This window comes from Cervus canadensis, chromosome 22 (genome assembly GCF_019320065.1).
Source record: "Cervus canadensis isolate Bull #8, Minnesota chromosome 22, ASM1932006v1, whole genome shotgun sequence".
NCBI classification, from domain to species: domain Eukaryota; kingdom Metazoa; phylum Chordata; class Mammalia; order Artiodactyla; family Cervidae; genus Cervus; species Cervus canadensis.
The window spans coordinates 11186250-11212365 of NC_057407.1; the positions used below are offsets into that span (position 1 = coordinate 11186250).

The following is a 26116-nucleotide window of genomic DNA, read 5'->3' on the forward strand; positions in this document are numbered from 1 at the left end:
TTGCCAGGCGCGTTCTTTACCACCGAGTCTTCAGGGTTAAAGCAGGTGAAGTCGGGACAAATGCCCAGATCACAGGCAGAGTCACTTTGCTGCCATGAGCCCCAAGTGTCTTTGGGCTGTTCTTTTGCAGAGTAGGTGGTCAGGACCCAGAACACTACCTGGCTTTCCCCAAACAGAAACCTGCTAGGAAGTCTGGTTGGAGAGGACACTTGAACCCGTGCCTTGCTCACCCTTGTCAGGGATAGGTGCTCTCTGGCCCCAAATTGAACTAGAGTTTTCCTGCAGTGTGACCATTCTCTGCCTCAGACCCTCACCTCTTTCCTTCTTCCGCTCTTGACTTTTAAATTGGAGGATAATTGCTTTCCAGTGTTGTGTTGGTTTCTGCCATACAGCAAAACGAATCAGTTGTAAGTATATATGTGTGTGTCTATCCCCTCCCTCCGCCATCCCCATGATTTACGATGCTTCCCCCACAGGGAGAACTGCAGGCAACCAGTGCCTCCACCTGCAGTTCCTATCTGAGGTGTGGCTTAAAGGCAAAAACCAACGGAAGGTGAAATTTGCCTCATTGGTGGTTTGGTACTGTTCTGCATGTTCCTTCCTAAGGGACTGAGATCTTCGGCCTTGGCAGATAAAGAAAGAGGGCTGATGTTTCCTTTGCCTCCTGGGGTGCTTCCCTAAGGGTGTGTTGTCAGGTCGACCAGGATTCTGCGCTCTCGTGGCTGGCCCCCATCTCCACCCCAGAGACCTGTGGGTGGGTGCTCCCAAGGGCTGCTGGCAGAGTTCGGGGAGACTGGGGCTTGGTTGAGTTAATGACTAGAATAACAGTGTTTTTAGTGCTGCTTGACTTTTAGCCTTTTTTCCTGTAATGCACCAGCAGTCAGACTAGCCTACTGGTCAGGTGTTAGTTAGCAATCCATTTCAGCTGAGGCATGAAGCAGTTTATGAGCTGAGACCTCTGCCCTCCAGAGGACCACGAGGTGCCTGGCGTAGGCCCACTTCGGTGTGTGTGAGCCGTGTGGTGCCAGCCCAGCGGCGCTTCCTTTACTCTCCCCCGCTGAGTTTTAGCCATCTTGTTTACTTCACAGATTTGTCCTCACCTCAGCAAAGGGAGTAAAATCTCTTCAGTTAACAAAGGCCTACAACAGAAACTGGGGAAACTCAAAGGAAGAGAGACACTAGGTCTCCTCCTCCTTGTGGGAAAGAAGGGGATGAGGTGGGGTGAGTGAAGAGGTTAAGAGCATTTGGTACTTTGCTTGGTGGGAGCAGTTTAACCACAAGGCCAGCTGTCGAGGCCAGTGAAGCACCTGCTAACCCAGCCTCAGCTGCCCCCGAACTCCTAGGGTCCCTCCTCCTTGTGCTCCTTTAAGAAAACAGTAACGAGGGTCCCCCAGCCACAAGGATGGCCACAATGCTTTCACTCCTTAGGTCCATCAGCTCATGGCTCACAACACCCCAGGAGGGCCCCTAACACTCCAGCTCCCCCACATCTGTACTGGGGAGCTGCCTTCTTGCTTCAGAGCCCAGGATACCGGCGGGGGTGGGGGAGCGGCACGCAGTGGATGGTGCCTTGAGGAGCCCTCTTCCCCTGCGGGGCGAGCAGGAGACCAGGTTAGACGCTGATGAGGCTGCTCTTCTCCCAGAGCGCTTTGGGCAGAGCGCGCTCTCACCCCGGCTCGGGCTGCCTCTGGGAGGCGTCTTCCCTGTTGCCTGGGCTACAGCTGCAAGGTAAGGAACCCCATCCCACTTCAGTAAAAGAGAACAGGGAAAGGCCATAAACAAGCAGAGACAGACTTGTAGTTTTATTTTGTATTTTTTTTAAAATAAATACACTTTACATTAAAGAAAAAAGGCCTTTGATTTGTAATTTCCACATTGGGGAGAAAAGGAAGAAAAAAAGATTTTTGAAAAACTGAATCACAAAGAAAAATAGAGGGAGTGAACTTATATCCTAAGTTCCCTCAACTCCACAAAACCAATATCCACAATGACCTTGCTGCCCCCAAGCCGTGAAGGTGGGTGAACCTAGGCATTTACTCAGCAAACAAGCAGCGCCTCCTCCCCACCTCTGGCACAAAGGAAAACAAATTAACCTGACGGCATATGAGGCAACAAAACAGGTTAAAAAATCATATATTATATTTATAATAAAATATTCTTAATCCTTATCAATTTAAGAAACCACGATTTTCCTTTTCATTTAAATATGTGTGTAAAAATGCCTCTATATTGTTCTTTAGACATCATTTTCTTTCGTAGAAAATGAAGTGCAGGGACAAGAGACCTGGTGGATATAAGTTCATACCCTCAGTTATAAATGCCTTTTTTTTTTCTTTTTAAAGTTTTATAAAAAACTATTTCTTGTTCTTTAAGTAAAGAACATTATACAAAGAAAATATATTGTGAAATAACCCCAGAGACATGTTTGTTTTTTTTTTTCCCTTGAGGAAAGATATGTCCATCCTAGGAGAAGGGGAAAGCAGAATAGGGCCTAACCCCTGTTGTCTTTTTGTGGTTGTTATTGTTCTTAGAAGGACTCTCAGATTCCAGTGAGACTCTAAACCATAATTCTCTGAATGCAGGGCCAGGGCATGCAGTTCCTTAATAGAGCCCTGGGAGAGAGGGAAGGGAAGATGTTCTGAATTAATCTGACTCAGTTTCTCTCCTGCCAAGAATCTCTTCCACGTCGTGCTGACTCCTCACTCATTTAGAGATAAGATGATGTCATCTTCCAAATCGGAGTTGTCAGAGCTGTCGGCTGAAAGGTAAGGAGAGCAGAGACTAGATTACACACCAGGCCTCCAGGAAGAAAGCACCTGCATACACATTTATGCCTGAGCAAGGTTCATTACCAGGTTCCAGAAAGAAGAAAACACTCCAATTAACTCCTTGGAGCTGGCTCTGGAGACCACTATTTTGGCAGTGGTGGTTACCCCTGGGGTCTCTTGCTTCCCTTTCAAAAGACTTGGCTCTCTGGTGCCATCTTGCTTCCTAGAGGTTCCTCCTGCCTGAAATTCAAGCCCTAAAGGAACAGGCAAGCCCCCTCTGAAGCTCTTGCCCTTGGTGCTTCAAGTGGCTACAAAAAGGGTGGGGCTGAAAGGGGGGGAGGTGAGTGAGCCCCAGGGGTCCTTTGGCCTCTGGAGTCCCTGGGCACAGGCTGCAAGCACCCAGGACCCCTACAAAGGCAGGCTGATCCCAGTCAAAGATGACATTTCTGTTCAACTTCTCGGCCACTCTGTTCTCAGAAGACTTCATAAAGACACTGGTAGGCAACCTAGGATTCATTCCTCTGGAATTTCTAAATAGAATCTGCAGGGAATGTATTTCTAAAAAGATACAGGCCAGAGTGAGCAGCAATAGCAGAGAAGGGGTACCTAGAAGCTAGACCAGCAGGTAGTGACACCTGAAAGGTGGCGCTGTGGCTCTGGCCTTTTGCCTCACCATCTGCCCACCAGCCAGTGAACAGACCACACGAATACCTCCGGAAGGATCGAGGAAGAGGTGAAAGCAGGTGGTAACAGAGAGAACCCTGAAAATGACATGGATACACTTGTGTAACAGCACCTAGCTCTAATATTTACTGAGTGAAGGTAAAGAAAAGGTCTTCGTGCCCAGTTTGACTGCTCACAGCTCAAGAAGCTGTGGGACAATTTTAACAAGGTTTTCAGGGAAGTAGGCCAACAGGTCCTGACAGCCCTGCAAATGCCCACAGGCCCCGGGGTTCCCACGAGGAGAGGGACAGCCACAATTCCAAAGAGTTCCTCGCTGGCCCTTTGCCAGGTACCTTACTCCTCTGGGGACAGTTGAGGGAGAAGGGCATGTCCCCAAACCTTCACTCACTACAGTCTCCTTTAGGAAGACAAGTGAACTGGATAAAGTGAAACGGAGAAAGTGTGGCTGTGATAAAACGAAATCCTGAAGGTAAGCAAAAGTAATGGCTGGAAAAACCAGTGTTCCTGGGTCTGGGCACAAGACAGCCTGACCTCACTGGTGAGGAGTGGGGAAGACGGGATAGAGACCAGACTACTATCGGACACGGCTAAACTACAACTACGCCTCTGCAGCTTCCTTGCTGAAACAGCTCCAGGGGGAGGTGTCAGCAGGGAAGGGGGTGCCCAGGGACAGCACCGTGCCCTGGGCCCACGGCAGACCTGGGGAGACCCCCCCTGTGTATGTGTGATCTGTGAACCCACAATGCCAGACCCACCTGCCTGAAGCTATCTTAAGCATCAGCTGCAGAGCTATTAAGAATCTTAACTCATTACTGACCAGGAGATTTTTGCAGAAACTTGACACCTGTAGCTGGCGATTTTTGGCTTGGCTGTCCAAAAATGATTTCCGTTACTTCACTAACACCTTGCAGGTTATTACATTTCAGTAGTTACACCTGTGTGTGTGTGACCTGCTCAGTCATGTCTGACTCTCCAACTCCACGGACTGTAGCCCACCAGGTTCCTCTGTCCATGGCGTTTTCTAGGCAAGAATATTGAAGTGGGTTGCCATTCCCTTCAGGACTTGCCTCACTCAGGGATCCCACATTACAGGCAGATTCTTAACCATCTTGAGCCACCAGGGAAGCACACCTGTAAATCTTTTCCATCCCATGAGTGTTATTTTCACTTTCTCTATCAAAGTCAAATCACTATGGATTTTTGTCTTTGTTGGTCTAATATCCATGCTGTCTGAATCAAAACTATATTCTGAAGAACTGTCATGAGACACTAGTATATATGTCACTTGAACAATCAGAGAAACTATCTGCATACAATTCACCCAAAAATGCAGTGTCATTTTTGAAAATTTTAACAGTAATAAATATGCATTTATAATATACAAGGCTGGGGGGGAAAAACCTAATGGAGCAAAATCTGAATGATGATAATCCTAAGTTTTATAATGAACCCTTGATCATTTTTTTAAAGTGTGGAGCATTTTAAAAGTCTTTATTGAATTTATTACAATATTGTTTCTGTTTATAATTTGGTTATTTGGCTAACAAGGCATGTGGGGTCTTAGCTTCCTGACCTGGGACTGAACTCACACCCCTGCATTGGAAGTATGCAGCCTTACCTCTGGATCACCAGGGAAGCCCCATCCCTTAAAATCTAGCAACTACAGATGGTGATGTTAATTGTATCCCTCTCTAAAAACATATTTATATGTCTCCGGTCAATAATGTGTCACATGTAAGGACTAAGTGTAGCTGGATGAGGAGAACACAACCTTCTTTAAGCAAATGACTCTCAGGTACAAGGTCTGACAGCCTTCAGGGGTCAGGCACCGATTTCCCCCCTTCATGCTCAGGTAAGGGACTTCTTTCTCTGCCTTTCTTAGCCTTTTCTCATCCTCCAGAACAGAAAGAGGAGTCGAGTACACACTTTGCGCAAGCCATCGCGATGTCAGCACAATTCTAGAGCCCAGCTTGTCATCTGTAATGGCATTTTCACGTTATAGATACTCCCACCATGTTAACATGGTTAACATTCTCTGATCAACTCAGGGTTTCCCAGATTACCTCTTGGACTTGAAAGAAGGAATTTCCTAGAATAAACAATAAAGGCTAAAAGAAGAAGTAATTTTACAGACCAAATAAAAATGTATATTAACTGAAAATGGAAAGATTAGTAATACTCTTAGGTCAGTCAGGAGTACCAGCTGTTCCCCTGACCCACCTAATTTTAACTGAAGGGAAACAAATCTGTGCCCATGTGTCACAGGTAACGAAAGTGTTCAGTAAAACTTTCCTTTTTATTCCCATCAATATTGTCATTTTTCCCTTGCTCCTTAGTCCCTCTTACCTGGCGCTCTGACCATCGCTAGGGAAGAGAAGTCCTCCTTGACTGAATCACCTCAACCTCCAAGTACGAAAAGGTGTAAGTGGCAAACAGCAGATGGGCAGATACATATAAGGCACACCCTCCCAGCCCCATAAAGCGTCCTCAAAATACAACTTGGCCAAGAGGACTTAATGTAAGAAAGTCAGTCTCCTTTCAGTCAACTGCCTTCAATCCTAAGAACCTGATGTGTAAGATCCCAAAGAAAACAGATTCAGGTCACTGTGAAATAGGAGAATCACTCAGACACACACACAAACACACACACCCCTCACACCTACATACATAATGCCTTTCACCCCCAGCACCAAACATCTACTATGAAGAGGACTGCATTTGTTGGGTTTAGACCAGCACGGTTAAATTGTCTGTGATGATGTAGATGTTCTGTATCTGTGCTATACGATACTGTAACGAGCACTTGGAATGTGGATGTGGAAATGAGGGACTGGACATCTTAATGGCCTAGGTGGTTACTGGCTACCTGGTACCTACCGTGGCTGTGAGAATGCTGCCCGTGCGCTATGTGAACAGGGGCTGGATGTCACAGGTTACGCCCAGTCAGGCACCAGGAAGAACCAGGACCACAGCAAGCCCGAGTGTGTTCACAGTGACACACGTCACCAGTCACCAGTGATGCTGCCAAACATGTCCTCTTAAAACATGGGTATAGCTGCAGACCCCTGAGACTAGTAGCTGGTTTACTCAGGGCCCATTAGTATACTTGAGGGGACAATCTGACTTCAGAGACATGTTCTAAGCAGGAAGGACAAGCAAAACTGGAGCCTGTTCTGTAAAACGTAGAATAAGAATTTGTCCCCCAGCCTTTAGGAAGGAGTAGGCAAAAGCAGAAAGTAGGCGTTCCAACCCGCAGGACGGCTTTTATTTCCCACAGCTTTGGGAAGGAAGAGGTACAGCTCCCTGTGAGCAGCTGCAATTGACAAGCCAGCTCTAACGTCTCGGGAGAACTGCACTTTCGGCCTTCCAGGCTAAGGCTAATCCTCTGAATCAGGTCAACAAACTCCAGCTCGTGGGCCAAACCAAGCCCATCAGCTACTTACTAGAACAGAGGCACATGGTTCATTTACACCTTGTCTCTGGCTGCGCTCACACTGCAAAGGCAGAGATGAGTAGAGAACAGAGAACAGCCCACAAAACCCAAATGATTTACTGTCCAGACTTTACAGAAAGTACTGACCCTTGTTTAAACGAGGTAAGAGACATCTGGTGACAGACATCAAGACAGGGACACAGTGGAACAGAGACATGAAACTACTCTTCCGCAAGGGCCTGGGCGGTGACTCGTTCCGGGCGCAGAACCCCGCGGCTGCCCTCGGGGCTGGGTGGGCACAGGAAAGGGCCCTTCCCCGGCTGCCCAGGCTCACAGCGAGCCCCAGACTTACTGTCCCCCAGGATCAGTTCCACTTCCTCGTCTGCATCGGAGTCTTCGTCCTCCGCGTCCTCCCCCTCCTCCAGGAGGTTGGCCAGCTCCTCGTCGGAGGGTGAGAAGTCGTTGTCCCCGTCCTCCCCTGCATTCTCGTTGTTGTCGTCCTCCTCGAGCTCGGCCTCCAGCAGCTGGTCCGTGTCCAGCTCGTCCAGATCGTCGGTGTCGTCATCGTCCTCGTCGTCGTCTTCTTCCTCCTGCTCTTCCTCTTCCTGGTAAGAAAGCATGAGTCCATTAGCCGAGACACCAAGACCCAGTACACCTTGGCCACACAGGGAGTCTCTCCCCAGCTTCCCGAGGGACAGCAGTGGGAGCAAGCAGTAGAGAGCGCGGTGATCAGGTTTTAGCACAGACTTGACTCGTCAGTGAAGGCTGAGACAGGCGCACACAGGTCCCCCAAGATACGAAGGACTGGCCGCCCTCAAAGGCAGTGCTCGTCACACAGCCCTTCCCCAAGGAAACGGATAACACACTTCACAGAGGTCTCTGCCATCAATATTCTATGTTTCTAACTAATAATAAACCCAAAAGGGCTCTTCTCTCTTTCTTGCATCAACCAAACCAAATGAAATCAGTTGAGGTACTGGAATAAAAGCTTCTACCTGGAATCTAAAAAGCAGTGCTTTAATAAGACAAACAGTTGAGTCACTGGCTCCTAAGCCCTTTCAGTCCTTGTCCTCAATCTTATAATCACGGGCAAACCTCTGACACCGCTATCACAAGCATCCCATGATCTGAATATCCAACAAAATAGACTTTTACCATGTATATAACTCTAAGATACAGTATTTTCTGTTAAGCCACACACTACCCCCCAGTATGCAAGAGAAACTGTCCATACTTCATTCTTAAGAGCTCTTCCCAAAGGTAAGAAGATACCAGAAAACCAATGAAATGCTTGGCTCTGGGAACCCTGGGCTCTGGAAATGATACACTCTGGCATCTGCCACATTTCAGTTTTGCACCAAAATCCAAACTGTTTCCCTTCAACCAAGAGAGGACACAAAGACACCTCTGCTTTCCGAGGGATGGCAGCTGTTCCCAACATTCAATCACTAATCCTGCTGCTCGAACATCAACTGTGAGCATTGCCAGCAGCAACAGGATTCTAATTCCTGCAGTAATAAAATACAAGATTCATTGAACCAGAGCCTAATGAAAGTCACAACAGAACAAGCCATACACAGCAGAAAAAATATTTTTAAAACATGTTTGAAAGTGCTGCTTCATGCCAATCACTTAAAAACCAAGTGTATGCAGCTTATCCCGCCACTGGTGCTCACCAGCTGTCACGTGAGCCAGGCTCACATTCGGCACCGCGGCTCAGCTCTGTGAACCTCTGATAACCGGAGCCCCCACTGAGAGACTCTTTGATTTACTGTTTGGCCACTGATGGAGACTTTTCAACAATTTCTGGCCGCTACACGGGAAAAACTTTAAATACCCAGTATTCCTGGTGCCTGTACAAACACAGTCCATACTGGAGAGAGAGAGAGAGAGAGAGTGTGTGTGTACAGAACCCAGGACGAGTGTGTGTGTGTGTGAACAGAACCCAGGAGTGTGTGTGTGTGAACAGAACCCAGGACGAGTGTGTGTGTGTGTGAACAGAATCCAGGAGTGTGTGTGTGTGAACAGAACCCAGGTCGACTGTGTGTGTGTGTGTGAACAGAACCCAGGAGTGAGTGTGTGTGCACGCGTGCTGGAGTGTGTGTGTGTGTGGGGGGGGGGGTGCCTGTACAAACACGTTCCATACTGGAGTGTCTGTGTTTGTGTGTGTGTGTACAGAACCCAGTGTGTGTGTGCGCGCACACATGTGCAGGAGTGTGTGTGTGTGAACAGAACCCAGGACGACCTGCAACCCTTGCTGAACAGCCTCGCCACACATCACCTACACATGAACAGCTACTTAGCATTTATCCACTGGAAATGAACTGACAGTGCTTGGAGGCAGTAAAAATAAACTGACGCACGGACAAGCTTCTGGCCCCAAGTACAACAGCTCATACAAATAACTGCGAAAGGAGAGAAGGGTCAAAATTCAGGGAACTAATTCAAAGTGTTCACCAGATTACAAACTCTCGCCCCGCTTTTTCCAGGCACGTTTTCAGGGGCTTGGCCAAAATTAGTTCTAATTCATCAATAAAGTACCCCAGTTAAAAACAGTACATTAAAAAAGAGTATCCAGGGCCCTGTTTCTTAGGCTCTGGAATAGAAGATACATATGTTGCTCTGGAATAGAAGATATGTATGTTATTCCACATACAGATAGTACTATTTCTGATTCACAAGTGGCTATGTAGTGAATGATACACACACTCATCCCCTGTCTTCAGAGTACATGACAGGAAAAGACGCCCAGGCTTTGGGATCCAACAAGCATGAGTTAGAATCCTGGCTTTGCCAATTATGTGTTGTATGAACTTGGGCAATTTATATAAACTTTAAGTGTCTCAGGATGGCATAACTTTTAAAGGCCCGCAGTTGAGTAAATAAAAGGGTAAATTGTTCAAACAGGCATCTGTTATCCAGCAAGGAATATCAATCTTCATTTCTAAAAACATCAAAGCTCAGCTGATCCAGGAGAACTAAGAAAAAGCTCAAAAATCAAGAGCAATTCTAGAAAATAGGTCAACCAGTCTATTCACCATTCCAGATTCTTCCAGGAGCCTACAAACCCAACCTTAATCCTGCAGCAGAATAATTTACATATTTCTTCATCCCAGAAGGCCATGACGACAGATGTGACCATAACAGGAAAAGGGAAATGAACGGGAAGGAGAGATCTACCTGAACGTCCAAACACATCACTTAGTCATTTATACTCTGGATTTAATGGCCAATGCTTTAACATTTAGTTACACGTGGATATGACCATAAGCTCACTTTCTAACTTTTAAATCTGAAACCTGGAGCATGAAACAGAAGCTCAGAAGATCTATCCAAAATGCTGTGGTAAAATCTAATCCTGTGGTTGAACCCAAAAGAGAGTTGAGGAAGCAATTTTAAGAGCATTCTTGCAGGTTTCAGTACCTGCTTTGTAAAATGAGGCCCTCACCTCATCTACAGAACAAAGCTTCCACTAATTTGAGTGGTCAAAAAAGTGATCCAAAAATTATTACTTAATGAAAGAAACAATCTTGCTAGAATCCTGACTCAACTCCAGCCACATTTAGATCAAGGAGTATTGTTTTAATTCCCTAAGACCTCTCTTTCAGGGCTTAGAAACACGACTTCAGGGCCAGGCTGTTTTAAACTAATAAACTGTACAGAAAGAATTTCAAAGCTCTTTCCTTCTGGGTTCCATCTTAAGTCAATTTCATGGTTACCCAAAAGCCCCAAACCTGCAGATAAACCAGCCCACTCCCCTCCTGTTCAGGGAGCGGATCAGCTGGTGTGCACTCCCTCAGGTGTCCCCTCCAGCCAAGCATGGGTGTTTCCCGACTCAACCCTAGTGTGAGAAAGAAGCCAGTCTCCCTTCCTGTTCCTGACCTCAGTCCAGCCCAGGTCCTTATTACCACACTGCACCTTTCTCATGCCCACTCCACTCACAACCACTCTCACATCTGTCTGCACTAGCTTCTCATCTCTGAAGAGATTCAGCTTCCCCAAAGCTAAACTTATCAATCCACACAGGCTTCAAACTCTTTCCACCTACAGACTTTTGAAAAAGGTAACCTGAACCCTCCCTCCTGGCCTCCAGGTCCTCAACTTGCTCCCTCATCTACTCCTTCAGTCCTCCACTCCTCTAACACTTGACAGTCGGCTTCTGCCCACAGCACTCCACAGGAAATGCTATGTGCCCTGGAGCCAGGCTGCCTCGAAGAATCCGAACTGCTGGCACTGTGTTTGACTGTGGGCCATCAACTTAGCCACATAGGGTTGTTGTTAGAATTTAATGGGGGGAGGAGAGGATATATGTATGTAACCTCCTTGGAAAGTGCCTGGCATATACTAAGTGGTTGGTAAGCCTGCTGCTATTGTAGTAACCAGAATCTTCCTAAAGGAACATGAAGGCTTGAACAGCCAACCACAGGGCTTCTCTACAGTGACTGACGCTGACCAGTACTGGCCTCTGCACTGGGCTGACAATCTTGACCTCGTCCTGACCAAACCTCCTAAGCATAAAGGTTCCTACAACTTAAAATTTACTTCTGCCTTCATATTCCCTTTAAGTCATAAATCCTGAAACTCCCATTAGATAGCTCTACCCATCTGTACCAGAGAAACTTACTTCTGAAACTGAGCTCCAAGCACCTTCTAAACCTAGCACCTTTCCCACACCTCTCCCAGTGACCGATGAAGTCTCAAACAGCGGCCCCTTTCCCCCCTTGGACAGCTCAACACCCAGTTAACTTCCGCCACCTACAGACAGGGGCGCCCAGCACTCCTCTTGCTGCACTCACTTACTGCATTCTCCCTGCTCCTGTCTACCTGCAGTCTCTAAATCTCTGTGGTCTTATCCCTTCCCAGATTAAAAAACCCAGGAGAGCTCCATAATGCTGCCCAGGCTGCAGAATTACAACAGAAGCAGTGATTACTAAACAACCATTTAATGCCAACTTCTCTAAATAAATCTTAATTTCTTGTTACAGGACATGATTTAATTACACTAGTGGTTCCTACTCATGTATGGCCATCAGAATGTGTATTTTGGAGAACGGGGAAAGTTCTCCAAAGTAAACATGCCTAAACTCCACCCAGCGTCCAGGCTGACAGAACCAATCTTTACAAATGAGGCTTCCACAGGAGGGTTTTGGAAGGGTTCCCCAAGAATTGTGGCGTGCACCGTAAGGAATAACCACTTAACAAAACGGTTCTAGGTCGGCCGCTGGCTCCGAGTCGCACTTCCCTGTAGTGATTAATATATCCTACTCCTGATGACAGAACCAAAAAGGTGAATACAGGCATACCCTGTCTTTCTGCGATTATGCTCTGCAGATACTGTGGTTTCTTCGTGTTTTAAAACAAACTTCCGGGTTGAAGCAACCCTGTGTCAAGCAAACCTACCAGCACTGTTTCTCTAACAGCATTCGCTCACTTCATGTCTCGTGCCGCATTTTGTAATTCTCAGAATTTCAAACTTTTTCATTATTATTATATTGGTTACAGAGATCTGTCATCAGTGATCTTTGATATTACAACTACTATTCACTGAAGGCTCTGATGATGGTTAGCATTTTTTGCCAATAAAATAAATTAAGCTATATACACTGTTCTTTTTAGATACAGTGCGCACTGTTGAGACACAGTGCAGTGTGAACACAACACTTCTCTGCACTGAGAAACCAGAACACCTCATGTAACTGTGCTCCTTACTGCACCACTGGCTTTAACGCAGGAGTATGGAAGTGAACCCACAACATCTCCACGGTATTCCTCCCCTGGTACTACCACCGACCTGCCCTCCTCCTCTCAAAGCTGTCTTGCTCTCTAGGACTTAGTATGGGTTTTTAATTAGTACAGCATTTGTTTCTAAACCATTCAACATTCTTTTTAAATAGATGTCTATTTTTCAAGAGAAATAGCTTTTAGTCTGTACTGCCTTCAAAAATATAACGAATCTCTTAGAAAACCAAATCTCTGGTCCTACTTTAAAAACTGTTTCTGTAAAAACTAGGATTGCTTTTTTAAAAATACAATTAAAACCTAAGCCTACTGTCCTGACACGTCAACATGTCATATTTGCAAAATTTAAACTTGTTTCTCCTTCTGACACTTGTTCTTGGTGTTAACAATCCTTAAAAGCTATAGATTCACTTCAGGATCATAAAAACGCTTGTGTTTTTCTCTCCTCACCAGCAGAATCTAATTCGCCTACATTTTAAATTTCTTAGGGTGGGCGGGGGGAGCTTTTCAGGAAGCCCTGACCAAGCTTACCACAGGTGTGTATCAGTAAAGACTCTTACCATCCGCTTCTAGGCAGTGGAGAACACACAGGAAGCCAGCACAGTGTGTCCCAGATTCCAACACGGAGTGGAGAAAAGAAAGCATTATTCCCTTGTTTTGTTTTGTTAAAGAAATTTAAGATTAACTATAATTAGTTGAAACGTATTGGCTTTTCAAAATCTAGGAACAATGGAACAATGACCAATTCTAATCCTTGGTTTTATAATTTTCCTAAAAGCCAACATCAAAGTTGACAGAATTGATCTTTTTTAAAAAAAGAACACATGTACCAAATTTGGATAATACGAGTTTTAGCAAGTGAGTAGCTTATCTCTGCTTTCATCAAATGCCTGAAGACTGGCAAACTAGTCGCCTCAGGAATCAAATATTTACATGTTTTAATTCAGCAACACAGTGGTACAGTTCACCCTTTGTTAATCTCCAAGCTTATTTAAACATAAAGGCAAAAGACAACCATTTTTATGGTATGTAAATTATATCAATAAAGCTTTTTCAGTATATGTGCTGCCAAAGCGAGCACCAATAACGCTTTTTCAGTCAATAAAAACCATTTGTATGGGCACCTTATGCTGGACCATCTTAGCACACGGCAGCTGACCAAGCTTCTAAGTTTATTTTGCTAAGGTGAAAAGGCAAATTCAAAGGTGCCAGTCACAGGTGCCTGCACCCCTGAGCCATGTAAGTCATACCTGGAACATCTGAGAAGACCTAAGAGCAGATATCTGGACTAGGACAAAATTTTGAATAGCAAATGACATATGAAAATGAAGTCTCCAGTTTTAAAATCAGATGAAACAAAGGAAAATGAGTTAAAAAAAAAAAATCAACCGATACATGTAAGAGGTGATGAGAAATCTGAACACCTTAAGTGTTCCTCTGTGGTGATCTCTTGCTTCCACACCCTGCCACCCAAGATTCGCTTCTCATATATCACTCCACCTCTGCAAGAAGAATGAGGCCAATCCCAGTGACAGCCCCCCAGCATCCACAGTACTTAGCTTCTCTTTTCTTGATCTTCTCCTCAAACAGACACCAGGAATCACATGGACCCACCTGAAAACTCCTAAAGAAGACTGCTGCCCACTCTTTTGTAAACTGCAAGGACGTGGAAGAGCAGGGATAATGGTATTGATAAATAACTTCAGATAAACCCAGTTTTGCTGCACATTTACAGTTCAACATGTAAAATCCAGGAAGACTGAGACAAAACTGCTATGTGTAGTGATCTACAGTGATGGGGGTAGTGATGAATGAACAAGAACGTTAGTCTGCAGCCAACAGACTAACTAATACTACCAACAGGCGTAACTAATACACCAACTACAGCTCGACAACACCACCTTCTGTACCTACTCAAGAATAAACTACATCCTGACCCATGGCAGCTAAAGTGGAAAAGAACATGCATTAGGGAAGGTGGTGTCTAAGAAGCAGAAGGCCACAAGAATAAAAGGCCAGTCACTATTAAAACCCGACTCAAAGCAACCACACAACATTTGGAGCATCTAATACCACTTGCAAGCTCTGGTACCAAGAAATACTAGCAACACGTACAAGTTAAATACTGCTGAAGTCAAGAAAACATGAAGATCCATGCCACAAATAAACCCAATAAATTAAATAAAAAAATAAATCCATGTGAAGATCTCTCCCTTTCACCCAAATCTCATAAATGAGGTTTAAATACTGCAGGACCCTCTCATCCATGACACCAAGGACAGGCATGAAGCCCAGAAAGCATTACCAGAAACCTTTGTGTTACAGGGATTTTCTGGCTGCATTTGGTGAAGTGGTTTAAACTCTGAAGCCTAATCATCCTTTAAAATAAATTCACCATTTAAGAGCCAGAAGCCTGAAGTTGCCACTCCACCTTAACAAGTAAAATGTTCAACAAACTAAAAAAATCAGTAACTCTTACATTTGATAAAGAAGTGGGGTGAGAGGGCAAACCATTGCCCCTAAAATTGGAGGGACCAACATGCAAATACAGAGAATTACAACTTGCCACAGCATAAACCCAGAAACACAAACTTCCACAGGAACCAGTGCAAAGGCAGGAAAACCTGAACTACAAATAACCAGTGGCTGAAGAGAGTTCTGAGCAATGAAAGATATTATAGGTTTTACCTCTAGGAGCTTGACCTGGTTCTCAGGGTGAATGTTAGAGAAAAATTCCCTTGTGCCCCTGGCAGGGGGGAAGGGGAAAAATAACATGAAATACATCAGAATTCTGCTCTTCCTAAGGAGGACTGCCCTCGGGAGAAACTATCTAACCAGAGCCTGATTTGCTGGGGGAAGGCCATCTGTACTACAGATGTGTAAAGTTCACAGTATAGAGGTAGAGACTCATTAAAAGACTAGTTATAAGACCATAAAATGCTTTCCTTCCTCCACATCTTACCACCACATTACTAGAGGCCAACAACAGTTTTTTTATCCAGCACATCATGTCCAGCTATCAAGAATGATGATAAGACATACTAAAAGAAAAGAAAAAAGTTTAAACAGACAATGTAAGTAAGCATCAGAAACAGACTCAGATGTGGGAGGGATTAACAGACCAGGAATTTAAAACTTCTATAGTTAAGAAGTTAAGGGTTCTCTAATGGACAGCATGCAACAATAGATGGACAACAGAAGCAGAGAATGGAAATTCTAAGAAGGAACCAAAAAGAAATGCTAGCAATCAAAAACACTGACAGAAGTGAAGAATGCCTTTGATGGGCTTTATTAGCAGATGGACACTGCTAAGGAAAGAATCTCGGAGCATCAAGATATCTCAACAGACACCACCAAAACTCAGAAGGAAAGAAAACAAAGTGAAAAACACTGAACAGAATATCCAATAACTGTGGGATGACTAGAAAAGCCATAACATACAGGTAATGAGAATTCTAGGAGAAGAGAAAAAGGAACAGAAGAAATGCTTGAAATAATAACTGAAAACGTCCCCCAAATTAATGGTGGTCAGAACCCAAACCAAAGATCCAGGAAGCTCTGGAGAGAATAAATGCCCCCAAACCCCACACCTAGTCACATCATTTTTCAATTACAGAAAGTCAAAGATAAAGAAAAAATCCTGAAATAAGCCAGAGACAAAAAACACCTTACCTATAAAGGAACAAAAACAGGTCACCAGCCCAGGTGGGATGCATGAGACAAGTGCTCGAGCCTGGTGCACTGGGAAGACCCAGAGGAATCGGGTGGAGAGGGAGGTGGGAGGGGGGATCGGGATGGGGAATATGTGTAAATCTATTGCTGATTCATGTCAATGTATGACTAAACCCACTGAAAAAATAAATTAATTAAAAAAAAAAAAAAAAAAGAACTTAAACCATAGTTTTTGATTATTCAACTAAAGAAATAAAAGTCTATTAATATTTTAAGTAAGTACATAGTGAGACCGCTACACACCTATTAAAAAGGCCAAACTGGAAAACACTAACCGTACCTAATGCAGGTGAGCACATGGAGCAACAGGAACTCTCACTCACTGACGGCAGAAATGTAAAATGGTACAGCCGCTTTGGAAGTTTTTTATAAAACTAAACATACTTTTATCATACAATCCAGAAATAGCACTCCTTGGTGTTTACACAAAGGAGTTGAAAACTGATGTCTACACAAAACCTGTGCATGGTGCACAATGAGTTGATTTTTTGTTGTTGAGGTATAGTTATACAAGAGCTCTATTCTGAAGTGCCAAAACTTTATTCAAATTATGCCAGATAAACTGTGATACATCCAAACAATGGAATACTATTCAGCATTAAAATGAAATGAGTTACTAAGTCAGGAGAAGATACCAAACAAACTTAAGTGCATATTACTCACTGAAAGAAGCCAAGCTGAAAAGGCAACATACTGCATGATTCAACTATAAGACACTCTGGAAAGGGCAAAGCTATGGAGACAGTAAAAAGATCAGTGGTTGTCAGGGGCTGGGGGAGGGAGGAATGAATCAGTGCAGCACAGGATTTTTGGAGTGGTGAAACTACTCTGTACAATACTGCAATGGGGATAGCATCATTATACCTTTGTCCTAACCACAAAATGTCCTCACCAAGATTGCACCTTAATGTAATCTATGGACTCTGGGTGATACTGATGTGCCGAAGTAGGTTCACCAGTTGTAACCAATGTACCACTGTGATGTGGGATGTTGTTAATAGAGGAGGCTGTGCACACAGCAACAAGGTATTTATGGGAAAACTCTGTACCTTCTGCTCAGTTTTGCTGTGAACCCAAAACTGCTCTAAAAACTAAAGTCTATCTAAGAAAAAACAAAACTTTTGTACTAAGGATGTCATTTTCAGTAAAGTGCTTTATAAAGTAATATTTCCATGGTATCCAAGAAGAATCCCGACTCTTTTCATCTGTGCATGAGGACAGGGGAAGACAAAGCTAGCAAATTGCCCCTAACAGGGCCTCCCACAGAGGGAGGCACTGGTGCCTCCGGGCCAAGAAGCAAGGCCTGCAGAAGGCTCTGCCCTGATCCCACAGTGACCACTAACCCCAATACATACAAGTCTCCTTCTCCTCACTCTGCTCAGAAACCCGTTTCTTGAGATTATGAATTATCTCTAAGCTCTAATAAAATCTATACTTAGCCAAGTTGGAACATTCTACTGGAGACAGTGCAGATCAAGAGAGCACACACAGAGGACTGTAAGGTGAATCCGTTTTAGCTTGTTGACCCAGGTGACAAGGTTTACTCAGGAGGTTCATAACCTATAAAGCCCAATAGTGGAACACACACCTGAATCTCAAATTGGCACAACAAATTGCCCTTGCTTAGTCAGTGCTAAGTCCTGTCAGAAAAAAACATGAGTCATCAGCCCGTAGTATCAGACTCGCATCAAAAAAATACTCTTAAAATTACCACTTTCAAAAATTTTACTCAAAAATTATCTTAAATCTAAAGTACAAGATGCTGGGGAAGGATGCCAACAGAAAGCTATTCTCTGAGCCCTAAGCTCATTGAGCGTGATTTACCAAAGAACCAGGGAGGGATGAGGATGAGAGCAACAGCAGAGCAAATAGGAAGAAAGTGTGTGGCCTCTAAAGAGGATATAGAGCACCAAGACCAAACACCACCACAGTGGAAGAAAAAACGGAAATGAATCCAAGATCTGGAAAAAAGACATTTTATCTATTTTATTATCTACAACAAGAAAGTAAAACTCTAGTCATTCATTTTCAACTTTATATCACTCAGCAATAAATATTTCTCAGATTTGTCTAAAGAATCAGGCCAAGAAAAAGAATGTAGTGTGAGCCTAGTAGACAGGAAAGAGCTGCTGAAACTCAGTAGTTTGAGAAACTCTTCATAAATGGCATCAACTGACATACCACACAGATAAGCACCTAGCATAACACGAGTATAAATTAAAATCCCCTATGAAAAAGGAAAAGTTAAGATTCTGTGTGACATGATACCATCTACCCACATTTTATACATGTTTAACTCAAAAACATCACTATTTTCCCTCTATCTGCAAGCTCCTTCTAAACTTTGAAAACAGGTTATGGCACAGAACTGAGAAAATGCAAACCAGAACTTTACGGAGATTAAGCCATTTGTGCGATACAGCTCAGCAGAGTGACGTTGCTGTTGTGTACTGACAATAAGAAAATGGGCGCCTGTCAATACTGAAGCCAGACAAGGCACTGGTTCTGATGGTGAGTTCAAGGGAACCTCTAAAACAAAATCAGAGATTGCTGACCTGCAAATTAATCTATAAAGGCAACTCACAGGATCATCAGGTACTGGTTAAAGTCTTATAATAACAAAAATCTGCTTTCTTCTGAAGAGTTTCAGTGATCAAGGACACATGACAGGCCTTGAGAATATGCCAAGAGGTTGCAAACACCCCTATAGCAACAATCTCTAAAAATAAATAAAGAAAAAACCCTATGGCTAAAAGCAGAAGTGCATAGTATCTATAAGCAATATTCAGCAGAAAGAAATTTCCAAGACAACTGACCTGGTCCTCCTCTTCGTCCTCATCCTCTGCCAGACGCTGCCTGCCCACTTCATACAGCCTGCACACGGTGTCCATGTTCAGGGCATCCATGCTGCCTTGGTTCTGAAATGGGGACACCCAGTCCACAAGGAGAAGTTAGTTTTCAGAAGCCCACATCCACATCTCAGTTATGACAGACCCTCAGAGAGGGAAAGAAAAACATGAAGAGAAGGCCTGGGCAGCAAAGGAGAGGCCACCATCCCTGGAACAACTCTGTTCCAAGGATGCTCAAGCAAGAGAGCAACTCCTCTGAGAAAGGTCTGACAGTGAGTCCAAGATAAGAGGAGATGGGACAGTCCACACTGCTCTGTATCAGAATTTTCCTACTACTTCTCTTACACTGTGTATCTCCCTGTCAAATGAATATATTATCACAGTCTATCACCATGAATGCATCAGTTTTAAAACACATTTTATATCAGACAAAATGCTTGGAGTATAAGTTGATCTTAAATATCAGAATAAAACACTGAGATTTCTTCTAGCTCCCTTTACCTCAATGACAGCAAGATAGCAGTCTTTGGTGTCTGTACACAGGTCAAAAATGTTCCGTTTCACATCAATTGTCGCTGGAAAACAGAATGTGACAACACTTAGGACTGGACTACTGCTGTGCTCTTAAAACAAGTCTTTCTGTTCAAGGTATTCAAGGTGACTATTTATAAATATTTCCATAACTCATCTGCTTTTCCAAAGCAGAAAAATTGTAATTCTCTCAGAAAATGGAGGATCTTAAATAAGGAACACCAATACAAGGCAAAATCATCAATGTCTGACACTTCACACTTACCTATAGGTTTGTAGTCAGTTGCATTAAATGTTCGGAAGGATGATCCAAAAGGGCTTTTCATCCTCTCTTCCAATAGGTCATCTTCATCATCTGCCTGCAACATAGCTAGGTGGGAGGGGAAGTGGGACAGGGGAGCGAAACACTATTAGAATCAGAAACATCCCCTATTCACAAATGAAAAATATCAATGGACAACCAAGATTTCAGAGCATCCCTGTCATAAATTTCTCTCAAAGCATTTTTTTTCCTTGCATATCCAAACATCCTCAACCTCTCATCTAGTTTCCAAGAACTGTTATAGCTGAAGGTGCACAAAAATTGCAAGACAGAGAAGATTTTTCTATAAGTTCATAATGATACACTTGGGTAATTAAGTCATAAAATTTCTTTGTATACAGGATTTTGTGCTCGCTTCGGCAGCACATATACTAAAACTGGAATGTATACAAGATTTTATCGTCAAAGCCAGTGGCCTTTCACAATAAATCAACACTCTTCTCATCAACAAACTTTGTCACCATCTGTACTACTAAAGCTTATTACCTCCATACATCACGGTCCCCGTGTGGTTGAACACCACGCGACACTGATCGAGCGCAGGAACCGTGTGTAAAAGATGGAAGGTTCGAAGGTCCCACTAGGAGGGCAGTGGTCAAGGAAAACCGTTTTTCCCAAAACTTATCTAGTTTCACGAGGGAAATTCTGAAATATCACGTTCTTTTCTCCCTCCATCTAGGTATTAACACTTTAAAAATCAATGAGATTAAAAAAAAAAAAAATCAATGAGATCAAGGTAAAACAAAAGCACAGAGAACGTCTATTTCTGAAGAACGGCCTGAACATCTCCTGTGATAGCCTCAGGAGCTCCCTTTCTCCCAGTAACAGCGCTTCACTTGACTCTTCTGACTGGCATCCTTCCAGAGAGAGATAAAACTCAGCCTGACACCAGGGGAAGAGGGAGGCAGTAATCTGGTCACTCTTCCCAATACAAAAAGAAAAAAAAAGCCAGTTAAAAGTTGTCAATTACCAGTATCAGTAAGAATCCACTGGAGATTCAATAATACTTCAAACCAAGAGGAAAAAACAGGTTATTTACCTGTACGGGCACTTCAACCAGGTATTGGTAGGAAGATAAAATTATTTCTGCATTACAAGCTAGATAACAAATGGCAAGGAAGGCAGGGGTGCAAAGGATACAATCTCAGTATTAATGATGACCTCCAGCCCATTCGGATGGAAGACGCCACTGATGTTCATGTTGAACTTGTCAAACTTGTGGATGGCCTGTGCAGAGCGGACATCCCAGAGGACGCCATCATTTAACACAAGATCATCTGTAGGATTAAAGGTGGCACAGTTCCTCTTGTAGTTGTTGGCAAGATCTGGGTTAAACAGAGTCAACAGCTTGTTGCCAGTCTGAATATCATAAATCTTTAGAGAAGAAGGGGTGGGAAGAGAAAAATCAGACCAATCCGTCCACTGACAAATTCAAACAGACGCTGTGTAAAATAGCTCCCCCACACTTTGCAAAAGCCCAATAAAATCATAAAAGCCCTAATACTGAAAATAACTAAAAAATAGGAAGACCACACCCATCCAAGCAAAGTTTATGTGCTTTGAGTCAAATTTCAGGTTTTTTGAGAAGTATTTCCCACAGGTAAGAAAATGAGAAGTAAAACGGCAACAGGGGTAAGAAAACCCTCTTCTTCTCCATTCCCCTTTCAAGAAAAAGAAAACGTTTCTAAGATTGAAACTGAGAAACTCTTCATGTGGACTAACCAACATTACTCAAAGAATACTTTTGAATAATTTTCTTATACAGGTTACTTTTTGGAGAAGGAGATCAATGAAATACCCTTTTCTCCTTAAAATCTCTCAATATACTCTTTTAGGGCCCTACAACACTAAATGTTCCAAAGTTGACAATGTGCAACCCATTGAGAGACCAGCTCTTTCCCATCAGCTTACAGACATGCTGTAATATTTCCAATCTTTAAAAAAAAAACAAAAAAAAAACCTCTTTTAACAGAGCAACAAATAAGGAGACACCACAAGGAAACAAACAAATTCAGGTCATGGGACAAGACAACTAGCCTGGTCTCTTCAAAAGTCAATGTCATGAAAACTGGAGAAATGGTTCTTGGCTCTAAAACATTAGTGAGACATAACAACCAAATGCAATATGTGAATCTTGGCTGGATCCTGGTTCAAAAAACAAAAACAAAAACATTTGAAACCAAACACATCAGGAACAATCGGGAAAACTGAGTATGGGATGAAAATTAGATGGCATTTGGGAATTACTGTAAATTTTCTTATATTTCATAATGAGTGTGATTATGTAATAAAATGTCATTAATGCTAGGATATACATGTTATAAGATACGAGATAAAACGTCACAGTGTTTGTAACTTACTTTCAATGATTCAGAAAAACACACACATTTACACAGAAAATATGGCAAAATACTAAACTGATTAATCTAGGTGGCAGTTACCAGTACTACTGCTTCAATTTATCTATGTATTTTAAAACTTTGAAATTTAGCTTGGGAGAAACCTTCCCTTCACCACTCCATACCACCCCCACCTCAGGCTACTACCCTCACACATCCCTGTTTTTCAGCAAACCACGTCAATAGACTTATCTATATTGTCTCCACCTCTCTCCTCCTGCTCTCCCGTGAACCCACTCTAATCAGATTTTCACCACAGCGCACAGAACTAGCTCCTGACATGGTTAACAATGACCTCCACATAGTTACTCAAAGATCATGTCTCAATTCTTTCTTTTTTTGTCATACCACATTGTTTATGGGATCTTAGTTTCCCAACTAGGGACTGAACCCAGGCCTTGGGCAGTGAAAGCCTTGAGTCTTAACCACTGGACCAATAGGAAATTCCCTCAATTCTCATGCTTTGCAACCTATCAGCAGTTTCTGACCCAAATCATCAATCCGTCCTCAAGAGTTTTCCCTTGCCTTCAATGGCATGTCTTTTTCCTAAGGTCTCCTGCTATCTAACTGTCCACCCTTTTTTGTCCTCCTTCCCAAGTTCCTGCTCATGCTGCAATGTCTAAATACTGGCCCAAGCCAGGACTGTCCTCACACTTCTCTTCTCCAGCCTCCTGAATGATCTCATCCAAGATCATGGTTCATGCTATCAATACATAGACAACGCCCACATTTCTATCTCCCATCCCAGACTTCTCTCCTGAACCCCCCATTAGTATATTCTCTATTTTAATGTCTAACAGAATCACAGACTCCATGTATCAGAAGCCCAGGGCCCAGCTGTGTCACTTCTCATTGCCTGCCATGCCCACCCAAGCCCAGCTCCACTGCAGCTCTCACATGAGCTGGCACAAAACCCTCTCCTAACTGGAAAGCCTCCTCTTGCTTCTCTCACAGAAACCAGACTCACACTTTAGGAATTTTACATCCAATCACATGCCTTCTTAGTCACCCTCCAGTGTCCATCTCATCCACAGGAAAAGCCAAAGGTCTTAAACAACACACAGCTACAAGAGGCTACAGGGTATGCCCCCCACTGACTTCAGTTCTCACCCCCCTTCTCCTTCCCGCCTCCCAGGTTTGGCTTTTCCCTTGCCATTCTGCATCTCAGATCACTTTCCCCAATGTATCTGGCATGACGCCACACTTCCTTCAAGACATTGCTTAAACATTATCCAATCACTGACACGTATTTCCTAGATGAAAAAGAAGTTCCCCACACCACCACCAAGCACTTCCTATCTCTTACCCTTCTCTCTTTACCTTGGTAGCACTCACCACCTAACATACCATGTATTTGCTTCTTTTTGTTTACTGTCTCCCCTATATGGATCCACCAAGACAGGAACTTTACTTCATAGTGTTTTAAAGTATCCTATGTGTTAATGAAACAGTTCTCACATTGTAAGATTGTTCAGTCTTTTTACATTTTTCCCATATAGCTTGAAACTACTTCATTACAATTCTAGATTCTATCTGGAAAGAATTATCACTGAGTAATTTCTGGTTGCCCACAGGACTTAAGTAATCAGACTCAGTCCAATAAATATCAGTATAAAGAGACAAATCACCCTGAAAAATGTGGATTCTTAAATACTTACATGGGCAATGTCTCCCTTCGTGCCTATGACCCGGTCCTGAGAATGCTTACTGAACTCAACATAATGATCTTCTGTAAAGGAATGCCTACGAACAAACAACAGAAGTACTGATGTAACTGATCTTCAGAACTTAATTATTTAACTGACTGAAAAGAAAGTGATCCTCAGTCTCTTGCCTGACTATATGCACCTGAAGATTCTCAGCTCCCAAAGAGGAAAAAATTGTACACATAAGATTAAAAAGAAAATTCCCTCCATCAATTTGTCCAAGCAGATTCAAAATGAATGAATGGGAACTACTTGGTTAAAACAATGGCTAACAGGGTACACATGCCTCTGAAATATGCCCCAGCAAAGAGCGCCACTATGATAAAATACAAAGATGTGCCATTCTGGATCAGTGAAGGGTCTGTTGTCTGATGGGAATGTATATACTTGGTAAGAATACCCAGGAACCAAGAAAAAGAAAAATCTTATTAAACATGCACCACAGATGAGGAAGAGAGAAGTCAGCAATAAAACATACAGCATTCCTCTCTTCCCCAAAAGGCTCTGAGTCAAAGAATCAGACGAAGGGGATAAACTGTAAAACAGAGACACTGAATCATAAAAGTAGATACATACTTCATATCAAATACTGATTTCATTCCCCAAAGTGCAGACAGAGGCTGGCTCCAGGTAGCCGATGTCAGCAGCAAGGATCCATCCTAAAAGAAGATGGGAAGACCAAGGTGGGTAATCATGTGTTTACATAAATGCCATCTTTCATTAGCATTCTAAAATTTAACATATATTGCTGGATTATAAAGAAAACAAAAAAACTTTTAGGAATCAAGAAATGGTCAAGCGGCTAAGATTTAATATGCACCTCCTATGTCACAAAAAATAACTAAATATGAGAATATTTAATCCTCCTGAACTAGTAACATGAAATACAATAGTTTCAAGGGTGTGGTGGGTGGGGGATGATGAGATGTCAAACATGGTTTCTCCTTTCTTAATATTTGGCCTTATTTCTACATCTCCCTCATCTGAAATACCAGTCAACTGAAAACAGCTGTTAGACTCTGTAGCTAAGGATTCTTAAAAGATTTTTCAAAGAGAAAGCCCAATAAAAGATCAATTTGCTTTATTTTTCTTCCCAGCTCATCACCAAATTTACTTAATCTATATTCCTTATGATTCCCCCATTATAATTTTTTTCAAACTTTTTGTTTTGTATTGGGGTATAGCCAGTTACCAATGCTGTTATAGTTTCAGGTGAAGAGCGAAGGGATTCAGCCATACACATACATGTGTCCCCTTTCCCCCAAACTTCCCACCCATCCAGGCTACCACATAACATTGAGCAGAGTTTCATGTGCTATACAGTAGGTCCTTGTTGGTTATGCATTTTAAATATAGCAACCTCCTTCACTTTAAAATGAGGAAAATTATCCTTGTCATCTTAACAGTCTTGATTTGTAGAAACAGCAAAAGCGTTGATTTCGTCCATAGAGTGGTACTAATAACAGTTATATTTACAGTGGATAACCAACAAGGTCATACTGTATAGCACAGGGACCTCTGCTCCATGTTATGTAGCAGCCTGGATGGGAGGGGAGTTTAGGGGATAATGGAAGCATGTATATGTATGGCTGAGTCCCTATGCTGTCCACCTGAAACTATCACAACATTGCTTATCAGCTATACTCCAATATAAAGAATTAAAATAAATACTACTACTAGACTATGACCTACCACTGGGATCATATAATGCTTGTTTTCCTAAAAATTTACAGTACTTACAGATTTTCTTCCAACACAAAAACTTTTCTGGTCATAGTTAATAGATAATTTCAGTATCAAAATAAAGCAAATTAAAAATCTATCCATCTATCTTTAGGTCTTAGAACAATGACTGGAAAACATAAGGGCCATATAGTACATACTTTAGGTTTTGCAGGCCACAGGGTCTGTGTTGCATGCAACCACAATACTCAACTCTGCTGTGGTAGCACA

General features: G+C 43.0%; 1 protein-coding gene across 5 annotated transcripts in view; it reads right to left on the bottom strand.

The window, feature by feature from the left end:
* Positions 1-1787: 1787 nt before the first annotated feature.
* DCAF1 (DDB1 and CUL4 associated factor 1) overlaps positions 1788-26116 on the bottom strand; it is a 92320-nt gene continuing 67991 nt past the window's right edge. For 3 of the 5 annotated variants that reach the window (XM_043443230.1, XM_043443228.1, XM_043443229.1), the window contains 10 exons: positions 24740-24822; positions 24116-24200; positions 21199-21432; positions 20545-20638; positions 20002-20106; positions 19707-19780; positions 19173-19274; positions 13185-13193; positions 7238-7490; positions 1788-2758 (listed from right to left, as the gene is read on the bottom strand). In XM_043443230.1, the coding sequence (XP_043299165.1) occupies positions 2700-2758; positions 7238-7490; positions 13185-13193; positions 19173-19274; positions 19707-19780; positions 20002-20106; positions 20545-20638; positions 21199-21432; positions 24116-24200; positions 24740-24822 (1098 nt within the window). In that variant the 3' untranslated portion in view covers positions 1788-2699. The remainder of the gene's footprint in view (positions 2759-7237; positions 7491-13184; positions 13194-19172; positions 19275-19706; positions 19781-20001; positions 20107-20544; positions 20639-21198; positions 21433-24115; positions 24201-24739; positions 24823-26116) is intronic. The other 2 variants (XM_043443231.1, XM_043443232.1) reach the window with 1 other exon arrangement.